General features: G+C 53.7%; 1 protein-coding gene across 3 annotated transcripts in view; it reads right to left on the bottom strand.

Annotated features, from left to right (window-relative positions):
* Positions 1-25,988, bottom strand: part of LOC146075868 (uncharacterized) — a 156,519-nt gene that overhangs the window by 122,552 nt on the left and 7,979 nt on the right. For all 3 annotated transcript variants that reach the window (XM_083185536.1, XM_083185534.1, XM_083185535.1), the window contains exon 2: positions 22,781-23,173. In XM_083185536.1, the coding sequence (XP_083041662.1) occupies positions 22,781-23,173 (393 nt within the window). The remainder of the gene's footprint in view (positions 1-22,780; positions 23,174-25,988) is intronic.

A 25,988-nucleotide genomic window follows, 5' to 3' on the forward strand; every position in this document is an offset into this window, starting at 1 on the left:
AATGAAATAATCGGTCCAGTGGTCTACTTCAACACCTACAAAACATTTCCCCCAGATACCCACAATTTAATTCAGCCCTCACTACTATAATCTTGAAAGCCAATAAAGACCCACAAAATGTATCCTCCTATTGCCCAATTACGCTCCTAAAGACTGACTGCAAAATGATGGCAAAAATAATCGCGAATAGGATGCAGCGTATAGAGGGAGATATCCTCACAGAGCACCAGTTGGGGTTTGTGAATGGGTGCCATTCTGTAAAAGGGGTTAGGATGGCAATAGCCGCAACTAATATATTACAGAGAGAGAGGGACATTCTGGGCATTTTGTTGAGCCTGGACGAAAATAAAGCTTTCGACTCCATTTCATGTATATATGTATAGGGTGCTGGAGTCTAGACAATTTGGGGAGAGATTTATACATTTTGTCCGGTTCCTATATCAGGATCCATGTACGGTGCTCTTAATAAATGGGGACAAGAGTAAGGAGATTATAATGGAGAGAGGTACTAGGCAGGGGTGCCCTCTCTCGCCACTTTTTTTTAATATTGTCCTCGACCCGATGCTTCAGTTTCTGCAGAATTGGGAAACTCTGAAAGGGTTAAAACAGGAAAACATGAATTTAAAATCTGTGCCTTTGCAGATGACCTGATATTATATATGGCGGACCCAGCTGGTTCGGTTAAAGATCTGTTAAGAAAACTGGAAGAATTCGATAGGGCATCAGGGTTTACTATAAATTTAGATAAGTCAGTTGCACTCTATTTAAAAATTGGAGTGAAAAAACCCCCATGGGCAAAGGACGTTCCATTAAAATGGACCTAAAGTTATATTACATACTTGGGAGATAATATACCAAATGATCTCAGCTTGTTATATGAACTAAATGTAGGCACTGCAATTAGAAAATGTACAAGATAACTGGAAGGATGGGCAAAACTTCTAGTATCCAGGATGGGGAGAATAAATCTAATTAAAATGATACTTTTCCCTAAATTATTGTATCCCCTCCAGGTGCTCCCTGTCCTCTTATTTACTAAAAACATTAGGGAGATTGACAAAATGTTTAGAAAGTTTATCTGGGAAGGGAAGAAAGCCAGGATAAACCTCAAAAAGTTGCAGCAGCCTAAAACAAAAGGTGGAGTCAACTTCCCGAATACGGAGGGATACAGCCCGGCCTCGCATAACCGCTATATAAAGGACTGGATTATACCAATCCCCAATTAGAGGGTGCGACCCTTAACAAGGGAGGCCTGGTTGCATCTCTACATTTTACAGATTCAGAGGCTGAGACTGGAGTTAGATCTAACCCCTTATTAACATCTACAAGAAGAGCTTGGTATGTCGTTCAACACAGACTAGGAATCAATTCTAAAGCCTCCATAATTCTAAACTTTTTGAATAACCCTGGTTTTCAGGAAGGTAATGCAGACTATCCATTTAATAGATGGAAAGATAAGGGCATATTAAGAGTGGGCTAATTAATCGATGAGGCAAGTAGGAAACCCCCTGACTTATGGTCAATTCGTTGAGAAATACGAGGTGACTATACCATTAGATCTTGCTTTCATCCAAGCCCAACATTATGCACAAGAGATCTCTCCAAGACTTAATGAAAAGGATTGGGGCAATGAGATAGACAAGCTCCTGGTACAACCCCAACCTGTGAAAAAAGCCTTATCTTTTTACTATAAGTTTTTCAGAACTATGCCAGAAGGCAAGATAGTAAAAACAGGTATGAGTAGATGGGTGGAACTGTTCCCGGGGCTGACAGAGAACGACCTGTATACCCAGTTAGACATGTCTGTAAGACATTACCAATACCAACTTATATAGAATTATTCTTGAAAATATACCACAGGGCATATCTTTCCCCAAATAGAAGGAACAAGATTGGGTTGGCCAATGATAGCAATTGCCTCAAGTGTGGTACTAGCGGAGTAGACTTGGTGCACTATCTGTGGAGTTGCCCAGAGGTCTATCACTTTTGGAAGAAAGTAGAACCGTTTATTAAAAACTATATACAAAGTGATTTCCATATAAAAACAGAATGGGCAATTCTATGTATAAAACCTTATGAAAGAGCAAATAGAGGAAGAAGGTCCAATGGAAAAGTTATGCTGGCTATATCAGCAGCTGCTAAGAAAACTATCTTGCACATGTGGATACAGCCACAACCCCCGCTATGCAACTATTTCTAGAGAAACTATATAACATATTTTTAATGGACTGGGTGGAGGCCTCCATACAAAAAGCGAAGAACCAGGTTGGCTTTCTCCAAAGCTGGGGGAATTTATAAAAACCTTGTCCCCCCAGGTTCAGGAGAAAATTAAGATATGTTTCTCGCTGGCTGAATGGCAAGTAGAGAGTAGGTCAAGGGTGGACTAAAAGCTTACCCTGTGTTTAAAATTATAAAGGTATTCCATCTCCTCCTATTCAGTTAGGTCCCCTTCTCTCTCTCCTCTTCTCTTCATCTAGGGGGGGGGGGGGGGGGGGGCAGAGGGCAGGGGGATTACTGATGGGCAATGTTGACCTGATGTCTAAGTATGTTTTTGTGTATTATCTTCTTTCTTTGAAAATGTATGTGTATTTATTGTAAGCACTTTGTAATAAAAGTACTTTGTTATAATAAAAAAAGATTAAAAAAAAACATTAAGATGTAACAATTCCTTTGACTATAAGTATAATAATAATAATAATAATAATAATAATAATAATAATAATAATAATAATAATAATAATAACTTGAATAAAGCTTTGATAATAATGTCTGAGAAACTTTGACTAGAAGAATTATGATACTGTGACTTTAAGAAAAACAATGTCAGTCTCTGGTCCTTATTCTGGTTCACTCGCAAAGGAAAATTCCTTCTCAAATGGACAAAACCATGTGCACTGCAGGTGGGGTAGATGTTACTTGTGCAGAGAGAGTTAGATTTGGCTGGGGTTTTTCTTCAAAGTGAGATCTATATTGCAGTGTAAAAATAAAGCAGCCAGTATTTACCCTGCACAGAAACAAAATAACTCACCCAAATCTAATTCTCTTTGCACATGTTACATCTGCCCCACCTGCAGTGCACATGGTTTTGTCCATTTGAGAAGGAATTTGCCTTTGCGAGTGAACCAAAATAAGGGCCCCCGAGTGCTTTAACATTGGCTTGAAGGAATGATGATACTGTGGCTTTAAGAAAAACAATGATGGTCTCTGAACACTTTAGCTTAGACTTGAAATAATGATGATACTGTGGCTTTAAGAAATATAATGTCAGTCTTTGAATACTGTAGCTTTGATGAACAATAATTCTGTGACTTGAATAGGACGCAGGGGGAGGAGCCAAAAAGGACAGAGGTAGCACTTGATCGTCTTTTTGTGCAGATGGAGTTAACACCACATGGAGAGATGGAATCTTCAACAGGTGTAGCAAAAAAGAACATTAAGTAAAAGCTGTGGCAGGCATATAGTCAGATCACTTAGCAAGAGACTGCAAATCACCTCTAGTTTTAAAAAGTGATCCAAGTGATCTACAGTATGTCACCCTCATTCCTGTATTCATTCCACCCATTATTTAAATTTTTTTTTTTGCTTAACACAAATCTTCCATAATAGATCACTTAGCACAAATCTCATGTGCAACCCTCTCATGGGGACTACACACGTAGCGTTGTCAGGCCATTTTCTGAGCTTGGCAAAAAGCAGAGGTTGTAAATTGGGATTGATACCAAAAATGGTACCAACCAATTCACGTTCCTGGCGCTCCAATAATGAGAGAAAAATAGAATGTTAGGTGTTTTGTGATCTACACCAATTAATTATCTACCCAGCTGCTGCACGTGCTGGATGAGCTAGCCCAGCTCATGAAGGGTGAACAAGATATGGGGGGGTTTCAACACAATTGCGCTGCTGGGTATATATAGTATAAAGAAAACTCTGAGTTCAGTTTAGATCCGACCAGAAAGAAATGACACTGGACACGCTTGTAAATTGTATTATTTTATAAATGTAAAAAAGATAAGCACATATACATACACAATAAAACTAAAACATAAATATATAAAAACATATAGGGTTAAATCCCAAATAGTAAGGAGTGTCTCCAAGGTTTGATGTAAAGATCCCAATAATGGGAGTAGCTCAGTTCAGATCCTGAATTTATTAGTAATAATCAGGTGGATCGGGGTATCCCGCAGTAGGATATTAGTAATGCCAGTTTAGCATGTAAGCAAACATGCGCTAGATGGAAGGCAGTTCAAACATTTACAATAGGGTAATAAGAATTTTCTCACCCATATATTGAAGGTAGCGGGGAGCTTAATAGATGTTGTTTAGCTCAACCCTGTGGTAGAATTGTATCCCAATTGCGGGGTCCGACAGACGGGTAAAACTGTGAGAGTGGAAGCGGTATAGTCGGCGCTAAATAGCGCTACAGCAAGTGTCCCCAATATGATGATCCGGGGGACCAGCCGTATGCTTGTGGAGTTCTCCCTTGCCGGAATAGCAGCGTGTCCTGCTGGCGCCGTAGGAGATGGTTTGCAGCGGTGGGCACAGGAGTTAGCCGGCAGCCACGTGGGAAGCCGATGTCGGAAGTGCGGCTAGCAGTTAGCAGTACTGTTGGCTGGAGGCGGGACCTTGGAGACACGTCTAGAGGTTTGAATATTGCGTCAACGCGTTTCGTACCCTCTGTGAATGGGAACTTTTTCAAGACAAGTCTGCTAACTGCTAGCCGCACATATGTGCTTATCTTTTTTACATTTATAAAATAATACAATTTACAAGCGTGTCCAGTGTCATTTCTTTCTGGTCGGACCTAAACTGAACTCAGAGTTTTCTTTATACTATATATACCCAGCAGCGCAATTGTGTTGAAACCCCCCCATATCATTTTCTGAGCTTACAAAATGCCCCTACATCGCTCCGTGTGTAGGGGCACAGTGATAGCAATGCGCGGCGCTGCGTGTCGCTAACACCCCAGTGCTAAATATCCAGCACGCTGGATAAATCAAGTTAATCACCAGGTCAGGGCATGTGTTCTCACCGGAGAATATTGTCCATGACAGGCCCCTCAGCACCCAGAGCTGACATATCAATGTGTGCTGAGCGATCTTGCTGAGCGTTCTGAGTGATCTAGCATCGTTCAGAAAGCTCAGCAACCTCGCTGTGTGTGTCGGCCCCTTCAGTGTGTGGGAGATCTAGACTGTGGGAAATCTCCCACACTAATTTGCTCAGAACACATCTCACAGCTCAGATCTCCCTGTGTGTATGCCCCATACAGTGACTATTGGGGGGCAGCATGGTTGGCGTAGTGTTCAGCATTACTGCCTCACAGCACTGAGGGCTTCAGTTCAGTTTGCTGACCGCTCTTTTCTTAAGCAAACATTTGGTTCTGTACTAAATCAACATTCACCTACTCTGGGTCTTATCCTACTTTTAAATCTTTTTAACCCCTTCCTGACGGAGCCTGTTTTTGCCTTCCTGACAGAGCCCTTTTTTTCAAATCTGGCATGTATCACTTAAGTGGGGATAACTTTTTTTTGCTTTTACTTATCCCAGTGATTTTGAGATTGTTTTCTCGTGACACATTGTACTTCAAGTTAGTGGTAAATGTTGGTCGATACAGTCTGTGTTTTTTTGTGAAAAATTCCAAAATGTCGTAAAAAAATGGAAAATTTTGCGATTTGCAAAATGTTAAATTTTCTGCTTGTGAGACAAATAATCTTACCACTCAAAATAGTTAATAACTAACATAGACCATATGTATACTTTATGTTGCCATCATTATTTTAACCTCATTTTCATTTTTTTGGACACTAGGAGGCTTAAAATATGAATAGCAAATTCTCAAATTTTCAAGAAAATTTCAAACTCTGATTTTTTTAGGGACCAGTTCAGTTATGATGTGACTTTGAGGGACTTGTATGTGAGACACCCCCATAAATGATGCCATTTCAAAAAGTGCACCCCTCACAGTATTCAAAACAGCATTTTGGAAGTTTGTTAACCCTTTAGGTGTTTCACAAGAATTAAAACAAAGTGTAGGTGAAATTTCAAAATTTCATTTTTTTGGCAGATTTTCAATTTTAATACATTTTTCTAAGGAACACAGTAGATTTTACTAGAGAAATGTGACTAAAAATTGATTCCCCCAATTCTTTTGTTTTCATAACTATCTTATATGTGGCCCTAGTGTGCACGGTGACCAAACCACAGGCTTCATAATAGAAGGAGCACCTACTTGATTTTGGAGCCTCCTTTTTATGAGATTATTTTTTAGGCACCATGTAGGTTTATAGGCACCATAAGATGCTAAAAGTTAGGAACCTCCCCCACAAGTGACCCCATTTTGCAAACTACACCCTTCAGGGAATTCATCTAGGGGCATAGTGTACATTTCAAACCCCCAGGGGTTTCACCAATTTTGATACAACTGGGCTGTGCAAATGAAAAAATGTAATTTTTCATTTTCACAGCTCAGTTGTATCAAAATTGGTGAAACCCCTGGGGGTTTGAAATGTACACTATACCCCTTGTTAAATTCCCTGAAGGGTGTAGTTTGCAAAATGGGGTCACTTGTGGGGGGGTTCCACTGTATGGGTGCTTCAGGGGTCATTCAACTAGAATCTGTGCTGCAAAATCCAAATATCACTCCTTCCCTTCTGAGTCCTGCCATGCACCCAACTGATATTTTTTGGTCACATGTGAGGCATTGCCATACTCGGGAGAAATTGGGGCACAGATTTTGGGGTGCTTTGTCTCCTTCATTCCTTGTGAAAATGAAAAATTTTGAGCCAGAACTGCATTTTTGTGTAAAAAATGTAATTTTTTACACAAAAATGCATTTCTGGCTCAAAATTTTTCATTTTCACAAGGAATGAAGGAGACAAAGCACCCCAAAATCTGTGCCCCAATTTCTCCCGAGTACGGCAATGCCTCACATGTGACCAAAAAATACCAGTTGGGTGCATGGCAGGACTCAGAAGGGAAGGAGTGATATTTGGTGGTGGAATGAATGGTGGGTGCTATGTCGCCATTAGCAAGACCCCCGAAGCACCAATACAGTGGAACCCCCCCACATGTGACCCCATTTTGCTCACCAGCTTTGGGAGGGGGGCTGGCGCTGCGGCTGGTGGGGGGGTGGGGAGGGGTGCTGGCACTGCGGCAGCCGGGTGGGTGGGAGGGGGGGCTGCCGGGTGGGAGGGGGGGGGGGCTGGCGATCGGTGGTGATCGGTGCTGTACTTAACAGCACTGATCACCACCGATCACTGTGTTACCGAGCGGCTTAGCCGCCGGTAACACAGAAAACGCTGTGATTGGCTGTTCACATTGGGAATCAGGGACAGCAGACATCTCCAAACTGTCACCGCGTCTATAGACGCGGTGACAGTTAAAACCATGACGTATATATACGTCTCCGGTGGGAAGTACCTCCCGACCATGACGTATATATACGTCATATGTCGGGAATATCTTTCTATCTATCTGTCTCTATATATAAATATATATATAGATATATATATATATATTATAAGGGCACGGTCGTGCCCTTATATTAAGGCTGAATCCAACGAACGGATTTTTCCCATAGGGAACTTTTCGGATGGGGGCATGGTGTTTGAGGGACTGCACCTCAAAAGTGACTGGGCGTACTGAGCTGAAATTTGGCATGTACGCGTAGAATCGTCAACCGGTGCTGCGTGCCAAATTTCAGGGCGAAATATTAAAAAATGACCAATTGGGAGCGATCTAAACTTCCAACTGCCAGTTTTTTTCTGACACTTCAGAAATGACACTTTGTCACCCATGTTAGTCTATGAGGGTTTTTTTGGGAAGGCATAACTCGGGGTAGGGGAACAATTGAGACTTGGGGTTTGTTTTATTAGGTAGATATTGTCCCAGTGGAGTGCCTTTTGGGGTTGAGGATTTTCAGATAGGTACAGTTTTTTTATAATTTAGTGAAACATGCCCCATTATAGAGATAGGAGCTCCAACTTGTTGCGCATGCGCAGTTTGTCCAGCAGGGGGAGTACAGACAGAGGCCTCACTTGGGTGTACCAAGATGGCCGACGGAGATGCGAGGGGCTAGAACTTTAGACCTGCTGCCTACAGGGGTCCCGCTGCTGCAGCCCCGCAATCCCTCCAAGGGGAGAGGACCGTCGGCGCACCACAGACAGGAGCTAAGAGGTTTAAAACTTATTTTTGCAGTCAGCCACCCGGCACGCGATTGCTATGGGCGGCTGACACTTAACACCCACCCACCAACCCACAAGAATAATTGCGCGGCAGACTCGGGAGGGGAAGCTTTCTTGGTTTGCCTGTTTAAAACACGCAACTCCCGGCCGCCGCGCGCATACACACACTGACATGAGGCCCGTGCTGCTGCGGCGCTCATGTCAGTATGTGTACGCGCGCGGCGGCCGGGAGCTGTGTGTTAAGTTTACACTGGCAAACAAACTAAGGAGGAAGCTTCCCCTGCCGTGTCTGCAGCGCCGCGGCTGCAAGTATTCTTGTGGGTGGGTGGGTGGGTGGGGTGGTTTGTGTCAGCAAGGCTGGTTCTGGGGTTGGTGGTGGGGGGGACCCAGCGCTGTATGTGCATGAGAGCCGCAGCTGCTGCATGTCAGTACATGGCCCCCCCTCACTGTCCCCGTGTGTCCCCTGCCCCCCCCTCACTGCCCCCGTGTGTCCCCCGCCCCCCCTCACTGGATATACTGTGTATACGCTGTGCCCCCCGTGTGTATGCTGTGCCCCCCGTGTGTATGCTGTGCCCCCCCGTGTGTATGCTGTGCCCCCCCGTGTGTATGCTGTGCCCCCCTTGTGTATGCTGTGCCCCCCGTGTGTATGCTGTGCCCCCCGTGTGTATGCTGTGCCCCCCGTGTGTATGCTGTGCCCCCCGTCCGTGTGTATGCTATGCCCCCCTGTGTACGCTATGCCCCCCCCTGTGTACGCTATGCCCCCCCCTGTGTACGCTATGCCCCCCTGTGTACGCTATGCCCCCCTGTGTACGCTATGCCCCCCGTGTGTACGCCGTGCCCCCCTCCTCCGTGTGTGCGCCGTGCCCCCCTCCTCCGTGTGTACACCGTGCCCCCTCCTCCGTGTGTACACCGTGCCCCCTTCCTCCGTGTGTACGCCGTGCCCCCTTCCTCCGTGTGTACGCCGTGCCCCCATCCTCCGTGTGTACGCCGTGCCCCCCCTCCTCCGTGTGTACGCCTTGCCCCCCTCCTCCATGTGTACGCCGTGCCCCCCCCTCCTCCGTGTGTACGCCGTGCCCCCCCTCTCGGTGTGTACGCCGTGCCCCCCCTCTCGGTGTGTACGCCGTGCCCCCCCTCTCGGTGTGTACGCCGTGCCCCCCCTCTCGGTGTGTGCGCCGTGCCCCCTCCTCGGTGTGTGCGCCGTGCCCCCCTCCTCGGTGTGTGCGCCGTGCCCCCCTCCTCGGTGTGTGCGCCGTGCCCCCCTCCTCGGTGTGTGCGCCGTGCCCCCCTCCTCGGTGTGTACGCCGTGCCCCCCTCCTCGGTGTGTACGCCGTGCCCCCCTCCTCGGTGTGTACGCCGTGCCCCCCTCCTCGGTGTGTACGCCGTGCCCCCCTCCTCGGTGTGTACGCCGTGCCCCCCTCCTCGGTGTGTACGCCGTGCCCCCTCCTCGGTGTGTACGCCGTGCCCCCCTCCTCGGTGTGTACGCCGTGCCCCCCTCCCTCGGTGTGTACGCCGTGCCCCCCTCCTCGGTGTGTACGCCGTGCCCCCCTCCTCGGTGTGTACGCCGTGTGCCGTGCCCCCCCTCCGTGTGTACGCCGTGCGCCCCCCCTCCGTGTGTACGCTGTGCCCCCCCCTCCGTGTGTACGCTGAGCCCTTTAATATTATTATTTATTATATTTCCTGCCCAGACGCTGACCGCCCCATGCCACCGCCAGGACTGAGGAGATTCCACGGCCTGCGGACCAGATTCAGGCGCTTCCTTGAGTTGCCTCCGCCACCGAGAAGGCAGAAAGAAGCCACCCGGACCATCAGAGGAGCAGCTGCATCCAGGTAAATCCGTCCCCCCACTGTCCCTGTGTGTACCCGGCCCCCACCCCACTGTCCGCGTGTGTACCCAGTGCCCCCATGTGTACGCTGTCCCCTTCCCAGTGCCCCCCATGTGTACGCTGTCCCCTTCCCAGTGCCCCCATGTGTACGCTGTCCCCTTCCCAGTGCCCCCTTGTGTACGCTGTCCCCTTCCCCAGTGCCCCTGTGTGTACGCTGTCCCCTTCCCCAGTGCCCCCGTGTGTACGCTGTCCCCTTCCCAGTGCCCCCCGTGTGTACGCTGTCCCCATCCCAGTGCCCCCGTGTGTACGCTGTCCCCATCCCAGTTCCCCCGTGTGTACGCTGTCCCCTTACCCAGTGCCCCCGTGTGTACGCTGTCCCCTTCCCAGTGCCCCAGTGTGTACGCTGTCCCCTTCCCAGTGCCCCAGTGTGTACGCTGTCCCCTTCCCAGTGCCCCAGTGTGTACGCTGTCCCCTTCCCAGTGCCCCCGTGTGTACGCTGTCCCTTCCCAGTGCCCCCGTGTGTGCTCTGTCCTCCCCCAGTGCCCCCGTGTGTGCTCTGTCCCCCCCAGTGCCCCAGTGTGTGCTCTGTCCCCCCCAGTGCCCCCGTGTGTACGCTGCCCCCCCCCCCCGTGCCCCCGTGTGTACGCTGTTCTCTGCCCCCCCTTTGTATGCTGTTCCCTGCCCCCGTGTGAACGCTGTTCCCTGCCCCCCAGTGCCCCCGTGTGAACGCTGTTCCCTGCCCCCCAGTGCCCCCGTGTATACGCTGTTCCCTGCCCCCCAGTGCCCCCGTGTGTACGCTGTTCCCTGCCCCCCATTGCCACTGTGTGTGTTCACTGTTCCCTGCCCCCCAGTGCCCACGTGTGTACGATGTTCCCTGACCCCGTGTGTATGCTGTCCCCTTCCCAGTGCCCCCCTGTGTACGCTGTCCCCTTCCCAGTGCCCCCATGTGTACGCTGTCCCCTTCCCAGTGCCCCCGTGTGTACGCTGTCCCCTTCCCAGTGCCCCCGTGTGTACGCTGTCCCCTTCCCAGTGCCCCCGTGTGTACGCTGTCCCCTTCCCAGTGCCCCTGTGTGTGTACGCTGTCCTCTTCCCAGTGCCCCCGTGTGTGCTCTGTTCCTCCCCCAGTGGCCCCGTGTGTGCTCTGTCCCCCCCAGTGCCCCCGTGTGTGCTCTGTCCCCCCCAGTGCCCCAGTGTGTGCTCTGTCCCCCCCAGTGCCCCCGTGTGTACGCTGCCCCCCCCAGTGCCCCCGTGTGTACGCTGTTCTCTGCCCCCCTTTGTATGCTGTTCCCTGCCCCCGTGTGAACGCTGTTCCCTGCCCCCCAGTGCCCCCGTGTATACGCTGTTCCCTGCCCCCCAGTGCCCCCGTGTGTACGCTGTTCCCTGCCCCCCATTGCCACTGTGTGTGTTCACTGTTCCCTGCCCCCAGTGCCCACGTGTGTACGCTGTTCCCTGACCCCGTGTGTATGCTGTCCCCTTCCCAGTGCCCCCCTGTGTACGCTGTCCCCTTCCCAGTACCCCCATGTGTACGCTGTCCCCTTCCCAGTGCCCCCATGTGTACGCTGTCCCCTTCCCAGTGCCCCCATGTGTACGCTGTCCCCTTCCCAGTGCCCCATGTGTACGCTGTCCCCTTCCCCAGTGCCCCCGTGTGTACGCTGTCCCCTACCCAGTGCCCCCGTGTGTACGCTGTCCCCTACCCAGTGCCCCTGTGTGTACGCTGTCCCCCTAACCAGTGCCCCACGTGTGTACGCTGTCCCCTTCCCAGTGCCCCCGTGTGTACGCTGTCCCCTTCCCAGTGCCCCCGAGTGTACGCTGTCCCCTTCCCAGTGCCCCGTGTGTGTACGCTGTCCCCCCCAGTGCCCCCGTGTGTGCTCTGTCCCCCCCAGTGCCCCCGTGTGTGCTCTGTCCCCCCCACAGTGCTACCGTGTGTACGCTGTTCCCTGCCCCCCCTGCCCCCGTGTGTACGCTGTTCCCTGCCCCCGTGTGTACGCTGTTCCCTGCCCCGTGTGTACGCTGCCCCCCCCCAGTGCCCCCGTGTGTACGCTGTTCCCTGCCCCACAGTGCCCCCGTGTGTACGCTGTTCCCTGCCCCCCAGTGCCCCCGTGTGTACGCTGTTCCCTGCCCCCAGTTGCCCCCGTGTGTACGCTGAGCCCTTTAATATTATTATTTATTATATTTCCTGCCCAGACGCTGACCTCCCCATGCCACCGCCAGGACTGAGGAGCTTCCACAGCCTGCGGACCAGATTCAGGCGCTTCCTTGAGTTGCCTCCGCCACCGAGAAGGCAGAAAGAAGCCACCCGGACCATCAGAGGAGCAGCTGCATCCAGGTAAATCCGTCCCCCCACTGTCCCTGTGTGTACTCGGCCCCCACCCCACTGTCTGCGTGTGTAACCAGTGCCCCCATGTGTACGCTGTCCTCCTCCCAGTACCCCCATGTGTACGCTGTCCTCTTCCCAGTGCCCACGTGTGTACGCTGTCCCCTTCCCAGTGCCCGCATGTGTACGCTGTCCCCTTCCCAGTGCCCCCATGTGTACGCTGTCCCCTTCCCAGTGCCCCCATGTGTACGCTGTCCCCTTCCCAGTGCCCCCGTGTGTACGCTGCCCCCCCCAGTGCCCCCGTGTGTACGCTGTTCTCTGCCCCCCCCTTTGTATGCTGTTCCCTGCCCCCGTGTGTACACTGTTCCCTGCCCCCCAGTGCCCTGTGTGAACACTGTTCCCTGCCCCCCAGTGCCCCCGTGTGTACGCTGTTCCCTGCCCCCCATTGCCCCTGTGTGTGTTCGCTGTTCCCTGCCCCCCAGTGCCCACGTGTGTATGCTGTTCCTTGACCCCGTGTGTATGCTGTCCCCTTCCCAGTGCCCCCATGTGTACGCTGTCCCCTTCCCAGTGCCCCCATGTGTACGCTGTCCCCTTCCCCAGTGCCCCATGTGTACGCTGTCCCCTTCCCAGTGCCCCCATGTGTACGCTGTCCCCTTCCCAGTGCCCCCATGTGTACGCTGTCCCCTTCCCAGTGCCCCCATGTGTACGCTGTCCCCTACCCAGTGCCCCCGTGTGTAGGCTGTCCCCTACTCAGTGCCCCCGTGTGTACGCTGTCCCCTACCCAGTGCCCCCGTGTGTACGCTGTCCCCTACCCAGTGCCCCCGTGTATACGCTGTCCCCTTCCCAGTGCCCCCGTGTGTACGCTGTCCCCTTCCCAGTGCCCGAGTGTACGCTGTCCCCTTCCCATTGCCCCCGTGTGTATACGCTGTCCCCCCCAGTGCCCCGTGTGTGCTCTGTCCACCCCAGTGCCCCCGTGTGTGCTCTGTCCCCCCCACAGTGCTACCGTGTGTACGCTGTTCCCTGCCCCCCCCACTGCCCCCGTGTGTACGCTGTTCCCTGCCTCGTGTGTACGCTGTTCCCTGCCCCCATGTGTATGCTGCCCCACCCCCCAGTGCCCCCGTGTGTACGCTGTTCCCTGCCCCCCAGTGCCCCCGTGTGTACGCTGTTCCCTGCCCCCAGTGCCCCCGTGTGTACGCTGAGCCCTTTAATAATATTATATATTATATTTCCTGCCCAGACGCTGACCTCCCCATGCCACCGCCAGGACTGAGGAGCTTCCACAGCCTGCGGACCAGATTCAGGCGCTTCCTTGAGTTGCCTCCGCCACCGAGAAGGCAGAAAGAAGCCACCCGGACCATCAGAGGAGCAGCTGCATCCAGGTAAATCCGTCCCCACACTGTCCCTGTGTGTACTCGGCCCCCACCCACTGTCTGCGTGTGTAACCAGTGCCCCCATGTGTACGCTGTCCTCTTCCCAGTGCCCCATGTGTACGCTGTCCTCTTCCCAGTGCCCACGTGTGTACGCTGTTCCCTGACCCCGTGTGTATGCTGTCCCCTTCCCAGTGCCCCCATGTGTACGCTGTCCCCTTCCCAGTGCCCCCATGTGTACGCTGTCCCCTTCCCAGTGCCCCCATGTGTACGCTGTCCCCTTCCCAGTGCCCCCATGTGTACGCTGTCCCCTTCCCAGTGCCCCCATGTGTACGCTGTCCCCTTCCCAATGCCCCCATGTGTACGCTGTCCCCCATCCCAGTGCCCCCATGTGTACGCTGTCCCCTTCCCAATGCCCCCATGTGTACGCTGTCCCCTTCCCAGTGCCCCTATGTGTACGCTGTCCCCTTCCCAGTGCCCCCGTGTGTACGCTGTCCCCTTCCCAGTGCCCCCGTGTGTACGCTGTCCCCTACCCAGTGCCCCCGTGTGTACGCTGACCCCTTCCCAGTGCCCCCGTGTGTACGCTGTCCCCTTCCCAGTGCCCCCGTGTGTGTGCTCTGTCCCCCCCACAGTGCTACCGTGTGTACGCTGTTCCCTGCCCCCGTGTGTACGCTGCCCCCCCAGTGCCCCCGTGTGTATGCTGTTCCCTCCCCCCCAGTGCCCCCGTGTGTACGCTGTTCACTGCCCCCAGTGCCCCCGTGTGTACGCTGTTCACTGCCCCCGTGTGTACGCTGTTCCCTGCCCCACAGTGCCCCCCCTGTGTATGCTGATTCCTGCCTCCCAGTGCCCCCATGTGTACACTGTTTCCTGCCCCCCAGTGCCCCCGTGTGTACGCTGTTCCCTGCCCCCGTGTGTACGCTGTTCCCTGCCCCCCAGTGCCCCCGTGTGTACGCTGTTCCCTGCCCCCCCAGTGCCCCCGTGTGTACGCTGTTCCCTGCCCCCCAGTGCCCCCGTGTGTACGCTGTTCGCTGCCCCCCAGTGCCCCGTGTGTACGCTGTTCGCTGCCCCCCAGTGCCCCCGTGTGTACGCTGTCCCTGCCCCCCAGTGCCCCCGTGTGTAAGCTGTTCCCTGCCCCCCAGTGCCCCCGTGTGTACGCTGTTCCCTGCCCCCCAGTGTCCCCGTGGGAACGCTTTTCCCTGCCCCCCAGTGCCCCGTGTGTACGCTGTTCCCTGCCCCCCAGTGCCCCCGTGTGTACGCTGTTCCCTGCCCCCGTGTGTACGCTGTTCCCTGCCCCCCTGTGCCCCTGTGTGTACACTGTCCCCCCCCCAGTGCCCCCGTGTGTACGCTGCCCCCCCAGTGCCCCCGTGTGTACGCTGTCCCCCCCCCCCCCAGTGCCCCCGTGTGTACGCTGTCCTCTTCCCAGTTCCCCCATGTGTACGCTGTTCCCTTCCCAGTGCCCCCATGTGTACGCTGTTCCCCATCCCAGTGCCCCCATGTGTACGCTGTTCCCTTCCCAGTGCCCCCATGTGTTCGCTGTCCCCTTCCCAGTGCCCCATGTGTACGCTGTCCCCTTCCCAGTGCCCCCGTGTGTGCTCTGTCCCCCCCAGTGCCCCAGTGTGTACGCTGCCCCCACCACTGCCCCCGTGTGTCCGCTGTTCCCTGGCCCCCCAGTGCCCCCGTGTGTACGCTGCCACCCCCCCAGTGCCCCCGTGTGTACGCTGCCCCCCCCCCCAGTGCCCCCGTGTGTACGCTGTCCTCTTCCCAGTGCCCCCGTGTGTACGCTGTCCTCTTCCCAGTGCTCCCGTGTGTACGCTGTCCCCTTCCCAGTGCTCCCATGTGTATGCTGTTCCCTTCCCAGTGCCCCCGTGTGTTCGCTGTCCCCTTCCCAGTGCCCCCATGTGTACGCTGTTCCCTTCCCAGTGCCCCCGTGTGTTCGCTGTCCCCTTCCCAGTGCCCCCATGTGTACGCTGTCCCCTTCCCAGTGCCCCCGTGTGTGCTCTGTTCCTCCCCAGTGCCCCCGTGTGTACTCTGTTCCTCCCCCAGTGCCCCCGTGTGTGCTCTGTCCCCCCCCCCCAGTGCCCCCCGTGTGTGCTCTGTCCCCCCAGTGCCCCCGTGTGTACGCTGCTCCCACCAGTGCCCCCGTGTGTCCGCTGTTCCCTGGCCCCCAGTGCCCTCTGTGTACGCTGTTCCCTGCCCCCCCTGTGTATGCTGTTCCCTGCCCCCCAGTGCCCCCGTGTGTACGCTGTTCCCTGCCCCGTGTGTACGCTGTTCCCTGCCCCCAGTGTGTACGCTGTTCCCTGCCCCCCAGTGCCCCCGTGTGTACGCTGTTCCCTGCCCCCCAGTGCCCCCGTGTGTACGCTGTTCCCTGCCCCTGTGCCCCCTTGTGTATGCAGTGCCCCCGTGTGTACGCTGGTCCCCCCCCAGTGCCCCCGTGTGTACGCTGCCCCCCCCCCAGTGCCCCCGTGTGTACGCTTGCCCCCCCCAGTGCCCCAGTGTGTACGCTGTCCCCCCCCCAGTGCCCCCGTGTGTACGCTGTCCCCCCCAGTGCCCCCGTGTGTACGCTGTCCCCCCCCAGTGCCTCCATGTGTATGCTGTCCCCCCCAGTGCCCCCGTGTGTGCGCTGTCCCCCCAAGTGACCCCGTGTGTATGCTGCCTCCCCCCAGTGCTTCCGTGTGTATAGTTCACCCTGTGTGTATGCTGTGCCCCTCCCCGTGTGTATGCTGTGCCCCCCCGTGTGTATGCTGTGCCCCCCCCCCAGTGTATATGCTGTTCCCCCACCACCCAATGTGAATGTTGTGCCCCCCCAGTGTGAATGTTGTGCCCCTCCGTGTGTATGCTGTGCCCCCTCCGTGTGTATGCTGTGCCCCCTCTGTGTGTATGCTGTGCCCCCCCTCCGTGTGTATGCTGTTCCCTGCCCCCAGTGCCCCCATGTGTACACTGTTCCCTACCCCCCAGTACCCCCGTGTGTACGCTGTTCCCTGCCCCGTGTGTACGCTGTTCCCTGCCCCCCAGTGCCCCCGTGTGTACGCTGCCCCCACCAGTGCCCCCGTGTGTCCGCTGTTCCCTGCTCCCCCAGTGACCCCGTGTGTACGCTGTTCCCTGCCCCCAGTGCCCCGGTGTGTACGCTGTTCCCTGCCCCACAGTGCCCCCCGTGTGTATGCTGTTCCCTGCCCCCCAGTGCCCCCGTGTGTACGCTGTTCCCTGCCCCTGTGCCCCCGTGTGTACGCTGTGCCCCCCGTGTGTACGCTGTGCCCCCCCATGTGTACGCTGTGCCCCCCGTGTGTACGCTGTGCCCCCCCCGTGTGTACGCTGTGCCCCCCGTGTGTACTCTGTGCCCCCCCCCCCCGTGTGTACGCTGTGCGACCCCCCGTGTGTACGCTGTGTCCCCCCCCCCCCGTGTGTACGCTGTGCCCCCCGTGTGTACGCTGTGCCCCCCCCCCCGTGTGTACGCATTGTTATTGTAATTATTATTATTATTATTATTATATTTCCTGCTCAGACTCTGTCCTCCCCATGCTGCCACCGGGACTCGGTTCAGCCGCTTCCACAGCCTGCAGCCCTAACAGTCTGGTGAAGCCCCGGCGTTGAGTTGCCTCTGCCACCCGGAAGACAGAAAGCAGCCACCCGGGCCATCAGAGGAGCAGCTGCACCCAGGTAAATCCATCCCCCCACTGTCCCCGTGTGTACCCTGTCCCCCATCCCCACTATCCCTGTGTGCACCATGTCCCCCCAACTGTCCCCCACACCACTACCCCTGTGCATACCCTTTCCCCCGTCACTGTCCCTGTATGTACCCTGCCCCCCCAGTGCCCGCCATGTGTACGCTGTCCCCCCCAGTGCCCGCCGTTTGTATGCTGCCCCCCCGTGTGTTACTGTCCCCCCTGTGCTTCAGCTGCACCCAGGTAAATCCGTCCCCCCTCTGTCCCTGTGTGTACCCTGTCCCCCACTCCACTATCCCTGTGTGTACCCTGTCCCCCACCCCACTATCCCTGTGTGTACCCTGTCCCCCACCCCACTATCCCTGTGTGTACCCTGTCCCCCACCCCACTATCCCTGTGTGTACCCTGTCCCCACCCCACTATCCCTGTGTGTACCCTGTCCCCCACCCCACTATCCCTGTGTGTACCCTGTCTCCCCCCAGTGCCCCCGTGTGTACGCTGCCCCCCCATTGCCCCCCCGCGCATGTACGCTGTCCCCCTACAGTGCCGCCCCCCGCATGTACGCTGTCCCCTTCCCAGTGCCCCCACTTGTACGCTGTCCCCCCCCAGTGCCCCCTGCGTGTATGCTGTCCCCTTCCCAGTGCCCCCTGCGTGTACGCTGTCCCCTTCCCAGTGCCCCCTTCGTGTACGCCGTCCCCTTCCCAGTGCCACCTGCGTGTACGCCGTCCCCTTCCCAGTGCCCGCTGCGTGTACGTCGTCCCCTTCCCAGTGCCCCCTGCTGTACGCCGTCCCCTACCTAGTGCCCCCTGCGTGTACGCCGTCCCCTTCCAAGTGCCCCCTGCGTGTACGCCGTCCCCTTCCCAGTGCCTCCTGCGTGTACGCCGTCCCCCTCCCAGTGCCCGCTGCGTGTACGCCGTCCCCTTCCCAGTGCCCCCTGCGTGTACGCCGTCCCCTTCCCAGTGCCCCCTGCATGTACGCCATCCCCTTCCCAGTTCCCCTTGCATGTACGCCGTCCCCTTCCCAGTGCCCCCTGCGTGTACCCTGTCTTCTTCCCAGTGCCCCCTGCGTGTACCCTATCTTCTTCCCAGTGCCCCCTGCGTGTACCCTGTCTTCTTCCCAGTGCCCCCTGCGTGTACCCTGTCCCCCATCCCCACTATCCCTGTGTGCACCATGTCCCCCCAACTGTCCCCCACACCACTACCCCTGTGCATACCCTTTCCCCCGTCACTGTCCCTGTATGTACCCTGCCCCCCAGTGCCCGCCATGTGTACGCTGTCCCCCCCAGTGCCCGCCGTTTGTATGCTGCCCCCCCGTGTGTACTGTCCCCCCTGTGCTTCAGCTGCACCCAGGTAAATCCGTCCCCCCTCTGTCCCTGTGTGTACCCTGTCCCCCACCCCACTATCCCTGTGTGTACCCTGTCCCCCACCCCACTATCCCTGTGTGTACCCTGTCCCCCACCCCACTATCCCTGTGTGTACCCTGTCCCCCACCCCACTATCCCTGTGTGTACCCTGTCCCCCATCCCACTATCCCTGTGTGTACCCTGTCTCCCCCCAGTGCCCCCGTGTGTACGCTGCCCCCCCATTGCCCCCCCCGCGCATGTACGCTGTCCCCCTACAGTGCCGCCCCCCGCATGTACGCTGTCCCCTTCCCAGTGCCCCCACTTGTACGCTATCCCCCCCCCAGTGCCCCCTGCGTGTATGCTGTCCCCTTCCCAGTGCCCCCTGCGTGTACGCTGTCCCCTTCCCAGTGCCCCCTTCGTGTACGCCGTCCCCTTCCCAGTGCCACCTGCGTGTACGCCGTCCCCTTCCCAGTGCCCGCTGCGTGTACGTCGTCCCCTTCCCAGTGCCCCCTGCTGTACGCCGTCCCCTACCCAGTGCCCCCTGCGTGTACCCTGTCCCCTTTCCAGTGCCCCCTGCGTGTACCCTGTCCCCTTTCCAGTGCCCCCTGCGTGTACGCTGTCCCCTTTCCAGTGCCCCCTGCGTGTACGCTGTCCCCTTTCCAGTGCCCCCTGCGTGTACGCTGTCCCCTTTCCAGTGCCCCCCCGCGTGTACGCTGTCCCCTTTCCAGTGCCCCCCGCGTGTACGCTGTCCCCTTTCCAGTGCCCCCGTGTGTACGCTGTCCCCTTCCCAGTGCCCCCCGCGTGTACGCTGTCCCCTTCCCAGTGTCCCCCACGTGTACGCTGTCCCTTCCCAGTGTCCCCCGCGTGTACGCTGTCCCCTTCCCAGTGTCCCCCGCGTGTACGCTGTCCCCTTCCCAGTGTCCCCCGCGTGTACGCTGTCCCCTTCCCAGTGTCCCCCGCGTGTACGCTGTCCCCTTCCCAGTGTCCCCCGCGTGTACGCTGTCCCCTTCCCAGTGTCCCCCGCGTGTACGCTGTCTCATTGCCAGGGGTGTGTTATCTTTAAACATTTAAAAAATCAAATTTTATTCTTACACTGAAATTTAAAATAAAAAAAAAATAAATTGAAAAAAGCTATGAAATTACATTGACAAAAAACCTTACGGTTTCACATGTCCCATTAAGGCTTCTTACACATGATCTGGCATTTCAGAAACCTGTTGTAACTCTTCCACTCAAACGCCAAAAAGCAATGAAATTACGATCATTAAGGCTGACGCCTTAATGGACGTGTTCCTTGCGCAATACAGATATGGTACGCCATCACAGCCTGTGGGTAAGTGCAGATTCAGCACTCTCACAGAGTGAGATTGCTGTCACTCACACAATGGTGGAGCTGCTAATTCACAGATTTGTGTGCTCATTGGAATACACACATGCAGTCTATGCAACTGAAGGTCTGAGCAGTTATGTGGCGCACTCATCCTAATAAGTACCTGCAATCATCTAAAACGGTCTAGCCCCACTGAGTTACTATAGTGTTCATTCTAGCACCCGCCATCTTTGAAAACCCATGCAGTTCCGCTTCCCTGCCTGGGGTGTATCTATCTGCTGTAGTGCTTCTAGCACAGTGTGATCTGTATATCAGCACTGCAAACCAGACCTGTGCTAGAAACACTACAGCAGACAGCAACACCCCAGACAGGGAAGAGGAACTGCATGGGTTTTCAAAGATAGCGAGTGCTAGAATAAACACTATTACTAGAACTATCCCACTGAGAGTCCAACATCTTTCACACTCACTACATACTGTATATCCATTTCATTTAGTATTCACATGCAGTTACCAGAAACATCTTTCATAATTGCAAAAACTATAATACTCCCAACTACTATGCATCTACACTTTCTTCTCCCACCTTCATGCTGCTCTGTCTTCCCGATACCTACTGCTGTGTGTATTCCCTCATCTGCACCAATGTGTCTTTCCCCATCTGCGCTGCCCTGTCTTTTCACACAGGTGCCACTGTTTCCTTCTATCTGTGCCACTGGCTTCCCCTCTATTAGTGGTACTCTGTCTCTCCCTCCATCCATGCTGCTCTGCCTGCCTCATCCATGACACAGTTTCCTTCCATCTGTACTGCTGTCTCCCCTCTCCATCTGTACCGCTCTGTTTTCCCTTTATCCCCTTTGCTCCGAACCCCCTCCCCCATCAGTGCTGTCTTTCCTCCAACTGCTCCTCTGTTTCCTACCCAATCGCATCACTCTGTCTTACCTTCCCCAATCTGTGCCACTGTTTTCCACCCATTTGCTTCGTTAGTCCCCCATCAGTGCTGCTTAGCCTTCCTACCATCTACGCATTTCTATTCCCCATCCGCACCACACTGCCTCCTACCCCAATCAACACCACTTTTACCCCATCCTCTCGGCTCTGTTTACTGCTCAGACCTTCAGTTGCATAGACTGCATGTGTGTATTCCAATGAGCACACAAATCTGTGAATTAGCAGCTCCACCATTGTGTGAGTGACAGCAATCTCACTCTGTGAGAGTGCTGAATCTGCACTTACCCACAGGCTGTGATGGCGTACCATATCTGTATTGCGCAAGGAACACGTCCATTAAGGCGTCAGCCTTAATGATCGTAATTTCATTGCTTTTTGGCGTTTGAGTGGAAGAGTTACAACAGGTTTCTGAAATGCCAGATCATGTGTAAGAAGCCTTAATGGGACATGTGAAACCGTAAGGTTTTTTGTCAATGTAATATATATATATATATATATATATATATATATATATATATATATATATATATATATATATATATATATGTGTATATATATATATATATATATATATATATATATGTGTGTGTATATATATATATATATATATATATATATAGACATATATATATGTGTCTATATATATATATATATATATATATATATACACACACATATATATATATATATATATATACACATATATATATATATATATATATATATATATATATATATATATATATATATATTACACATATATATATATATATATATATATACACACATATACACACACACATATATATATATATATATATATAATTCAGTGTGTCTTTTTTTTTTTTTTTACTTTTTACAGCAGCTCATGCTGCTGCTGCTGAGCCTGGCGGGGGGGGGGGGCGGGAGGGGGGAGCGCTGCGTGCGCTCAGCGCTTCCCCTACTGAGGACCTGCCGGGCTGCCGGGTGAGTGGGTGGGGGGGCTCCTGCTCATCGGTGGTGATCGGTGCTGTATTTAACAGCACCGATCACCACCGTTTTCTGTGTTACCGAGCGGCTTAGCCGCCGGTAACACAGGAAACGCTGTGAATGGCTGTTCAGATTTGAACAGCCAATCACAGCGATCGCCGACCGGGGGGGGCATCCCTGCCCCCCCTGGGCGGTGAGGGGGGATGTCTGCTGTCAGACATCTCCTAACTGTCACCGCGTCTATAGACGCGGTGACAGTTAGAAGCCATGACGTATATATACGTCATGTGTCGGGAAGTACATCCCGGCCATGACGTATATATACGTCAAATGTCGGGAAGGGGTTAATAGCTACAGTATGTCTTGTTCTAGCTCTTCTTTATTTCCTTTATCAGTTTCAGTAATGTAATGCTCATTGCTCGCTGCTAGGCCCTGTACTATTCTCTGTACTACAGTGCTTTTCTTTTTTATTTCATTCACTTTTTTACACATGTGCAGAACTAGACCTGTGATCATACACACAGGACCTGACAGCCACAGCCTTATTGGCAGGCCAGGGAGGGGGTGGAGCCGCCCAGAATTCCCTACAGCAGGGGAGGATTGCCCTCATTTCCTGGGAGTGCAGAGGTCGGGGTCTGCGTCTTCCAGCACAGATTTCCTGGCCTCATTTATGGAGCTGCTGAAGGTTACTCAGATGGCCAATGGTCCCACAGAGTGATCTGGTGCTGAGTCCTCAGACCCAGCAGCAGATCACACATGCATGTATTAGGATGTTAGCAAAGAGGCAGCAGCTAACAGCATCCACACCTGAATCAGGCCCCTTGTTAGATATAAATCCCTACCTGGAAATTGTAGAGAAGTCCCATATACATTTTTCCAGTTATAATTGTAGCCATTAGTAATGCGCGATACTGTGCAGCAGATGCCGGGACCATCAGACGGCCGCAGCCCAGTGACTGTGATAGATTCTCTCCAGCTGTTATTAGGATCCTGCACCCTGGAGACTCTCCCCTCATATTGGCCTATACCGTTCCCATCAGAGTCAATGATCTCCTCTGACTGTTGGCTGCAGTATGATTCGGCATTTGTCTTCCTCCAATGAACTCTGTATTGTGCATCCTGCCTGGGAGTCTTTTCATATGTGAATGTGCAGGGGATGGTGACAGTCCCGTTCTCAATCACTGTCAGAGCAATTGGTTGGTGAACACATACAAACCCCATAGAGCAGCAGAGCCCTGTAATAGATCACACATAGAGATAATTACACATCTGATTCCACTTTTCTCGTATCCAATATTCTATAAGTTGTGAACCAGCAGCAGCAGCAGCACTATGTGTCATTGTGCATACCCCCACACTGTGCCGATTTTTGGGGACGGTCCCGTGTCCCTCCCATGCAGTGGCGTAACTAGAAATTTTGCTCCCCCAAGCCAAAAAAATTCTGGTGCCCCCCCCCAGGTCAAAAATGAAAATCATAATACAAATAAATATATGTTATACACACGTGTGTGTTTGTACCTCTCAATCTCTCCTTCTCTGCATCTCGCTGCCCCAGTCACCTCTCATTCCCTCCCTCCCTCCCTGCAACACTCTGTCCCCTTTACCCCTGCACCTCCCTGTCCCCGCTGCACTTCTTAATCATGTCTCCGCTCACTCTCTCCTTATAGCCACTTCTCAGTCCCCGTCACCCCCGCATCTCTTACTTCTTCCTCCTCCTCTGTTCCTCTCCATCCCTCTTGCACCTCTCAGTCCCCTTTCCTACCAGCTGATCTCTGCCCCCGATCCCCACTCCACCTCTTTGTTTCCCTGTGCACGGCTTCATCCCCTGTCCTATCTGCCCTCGATCCCCCTGCACCTCTCCATCCTCTATTCTACCAGAACAACTCTGCCCCCGATCTCCCTGCATCTACCCATCCTCCTGTCCCCCTGCACCTCTGCCCCCCCCCCCCCTTCACCACTTCATCCCCCCTTCACCTCTGTCTCCCTGTCCCCTCTTCACCTGTCTATCCCCCTGCCCTCCCTGAACCCCTGTATGGTACACAAATAATATATATATAGAAAACAGTTAAAAAAACCTTGACAAAATTTCTGCCATTATTTCCCTAACTTCTTCAGGCAGACAGCAGGATGGGGCGGGTCACGTGTCAGGCAGCTCAGTGGCAAATGCAGGATTTTCATGGGGGGGGGTTACCAGATGGAGACATATGTAGATAGATGGATAGATAGCTAAAATGCCCTTACCCCCATGATTTGGAAGGATTCAGACCGACATTCAGAATTGAAGAAAACTTCTTTTAATTCTTCTGCCTTGAGTGACAGTCTGAATCCCTCCATGTAGTGGGGGTAAGTGTGCTTTGTAATTGTTATGGACCTGGTAGCAGAACCGTTATTTATTGAAATGGAGGGCTGCCAGTTTCTATTTTTATCCTTACGATAGGGTGCGGTTGACTACGAAAGGTTGAAAAAGAAATGTATACATTTTAAAATCATGAATTGCTGTAAGTGATTTGCCTGTCTTGGAGACATCACACTGGGCTATTATGCTTACTTTAAATACATATACACAGCATACACACACACATACATTTTTATATACATATATACACACACATGCATTTTCACACATACACGCAAACACACATACACACATATATATATATATATATATATATATATATATATATATACATATACACACACACACACACACACACATATATACACACACACATACATACACATAGACATACTATATGTACACACATACTTACACACACATAGCATTAACAAAACAGCTGCCCCCATCCAAAAGCTGCCTACAAAAACAACTGGTAACCTAGTTTGTTACAGCCTAATACAGCCTGTGTCCAACCTGACACCCCCCACCACACCACACACACACACACACACACACACAGTCAGTCACTGTCTCACTTACACCACACCACACACACACACACACACACAGTCAGTCACTGTCTCACTTACACCACACACACACACACACACACAGTCAGTCACTGTCTCACTTACACCACACCACACACACACACACACACACAGTCAGTCAGTCACTGTCTCACTTACAGGTTTCACGCAGCTCTGTGTAATAATGCGCCCCTGAGAGTCTTAGCTGCAGCTTCACCCAAATGAAGGCAGCGCTGGAGATCACGCGGGGGAGGAAGAGTCCCCGCGCCGGGGGAGGTGGAGGCCGCATGCCGGGAATCGTGGGGGGTGGAGGAGTCCCCGTGCTGGGAATCACGGGGGAGGATTCAGTAGGCCCTTGGTATCGCAGGGGGAGGAGGAGTGCAGCTGATGGGCAGTGGGGCGGGCAGAGGAGGTAAAGTGCCGCGCTAGGAGCGGCAGCCAGAGTGTAAGTACAGAGCGGGCTGTGTGGAAGGGGGAGTGACAGCAGGGAGAAAGGGGTTCTCTGGCTTGCTGTGTGAGGATGCTCATTGACCCGCCCGCGGCCCGCCCCATGTGCGTGTCATGGGGCGGGTCAATGAGCGTCCTCACCTACAGCCAGGGACGAACAAGAACTGGTCTGTTGCAGCAGTCACAAAGAACTGCAGCCTCCGGCTCCGTGACCCTGCGCCCTCCTGGCGCCGGCTCCCCCCCGCCATCGCTGGGGCTGCGGACCCTTAGCTACGCCACTGCTCCCACGGCCAGCAGTGTCCTGTGGTGGTGGTGATTAGGTGCTGTGCACAAGTCCACAGCATCTATTCACGGCAGGCAGATGGACAGGGTGCATGGCCAGCAGGTCATACAGCAGTAGGGTGACCAACTCATCCCTTTAATCCGGGACACATATTAATCACACAGGTTATGTGGCTGGCTTTCACCTGGTTTTAAACTGCCACAGAACCTGTGTAATTAATATGTGTCCCGGATTAAAGGGATGAGTTGGTCACCCTATACAGCAGTGGCCATGCCCCCATAGCGGCAAAAGCAGAATGTCCACGATTGTGAAGCCATGGCCCTGCTGTCCAAAGCAACGCCCCTTTTTTGGGTCCACGTACAACGGACCACATGGGGGTCCCAACAGTGGGG

Source organism: Crinia signifera, chromosome 4 (genome assembly GCF_055691185.1).
Source record: "Crinia signifera chromosome 4, ASM5569118v1, whole genome shotgun sequence".
Taxonomy (NCBI): Eukaryota; Metazoa; Chordata; class Amphibia; order Anura; family Myobatrachidae; genus Crinia; species Crinia signifera.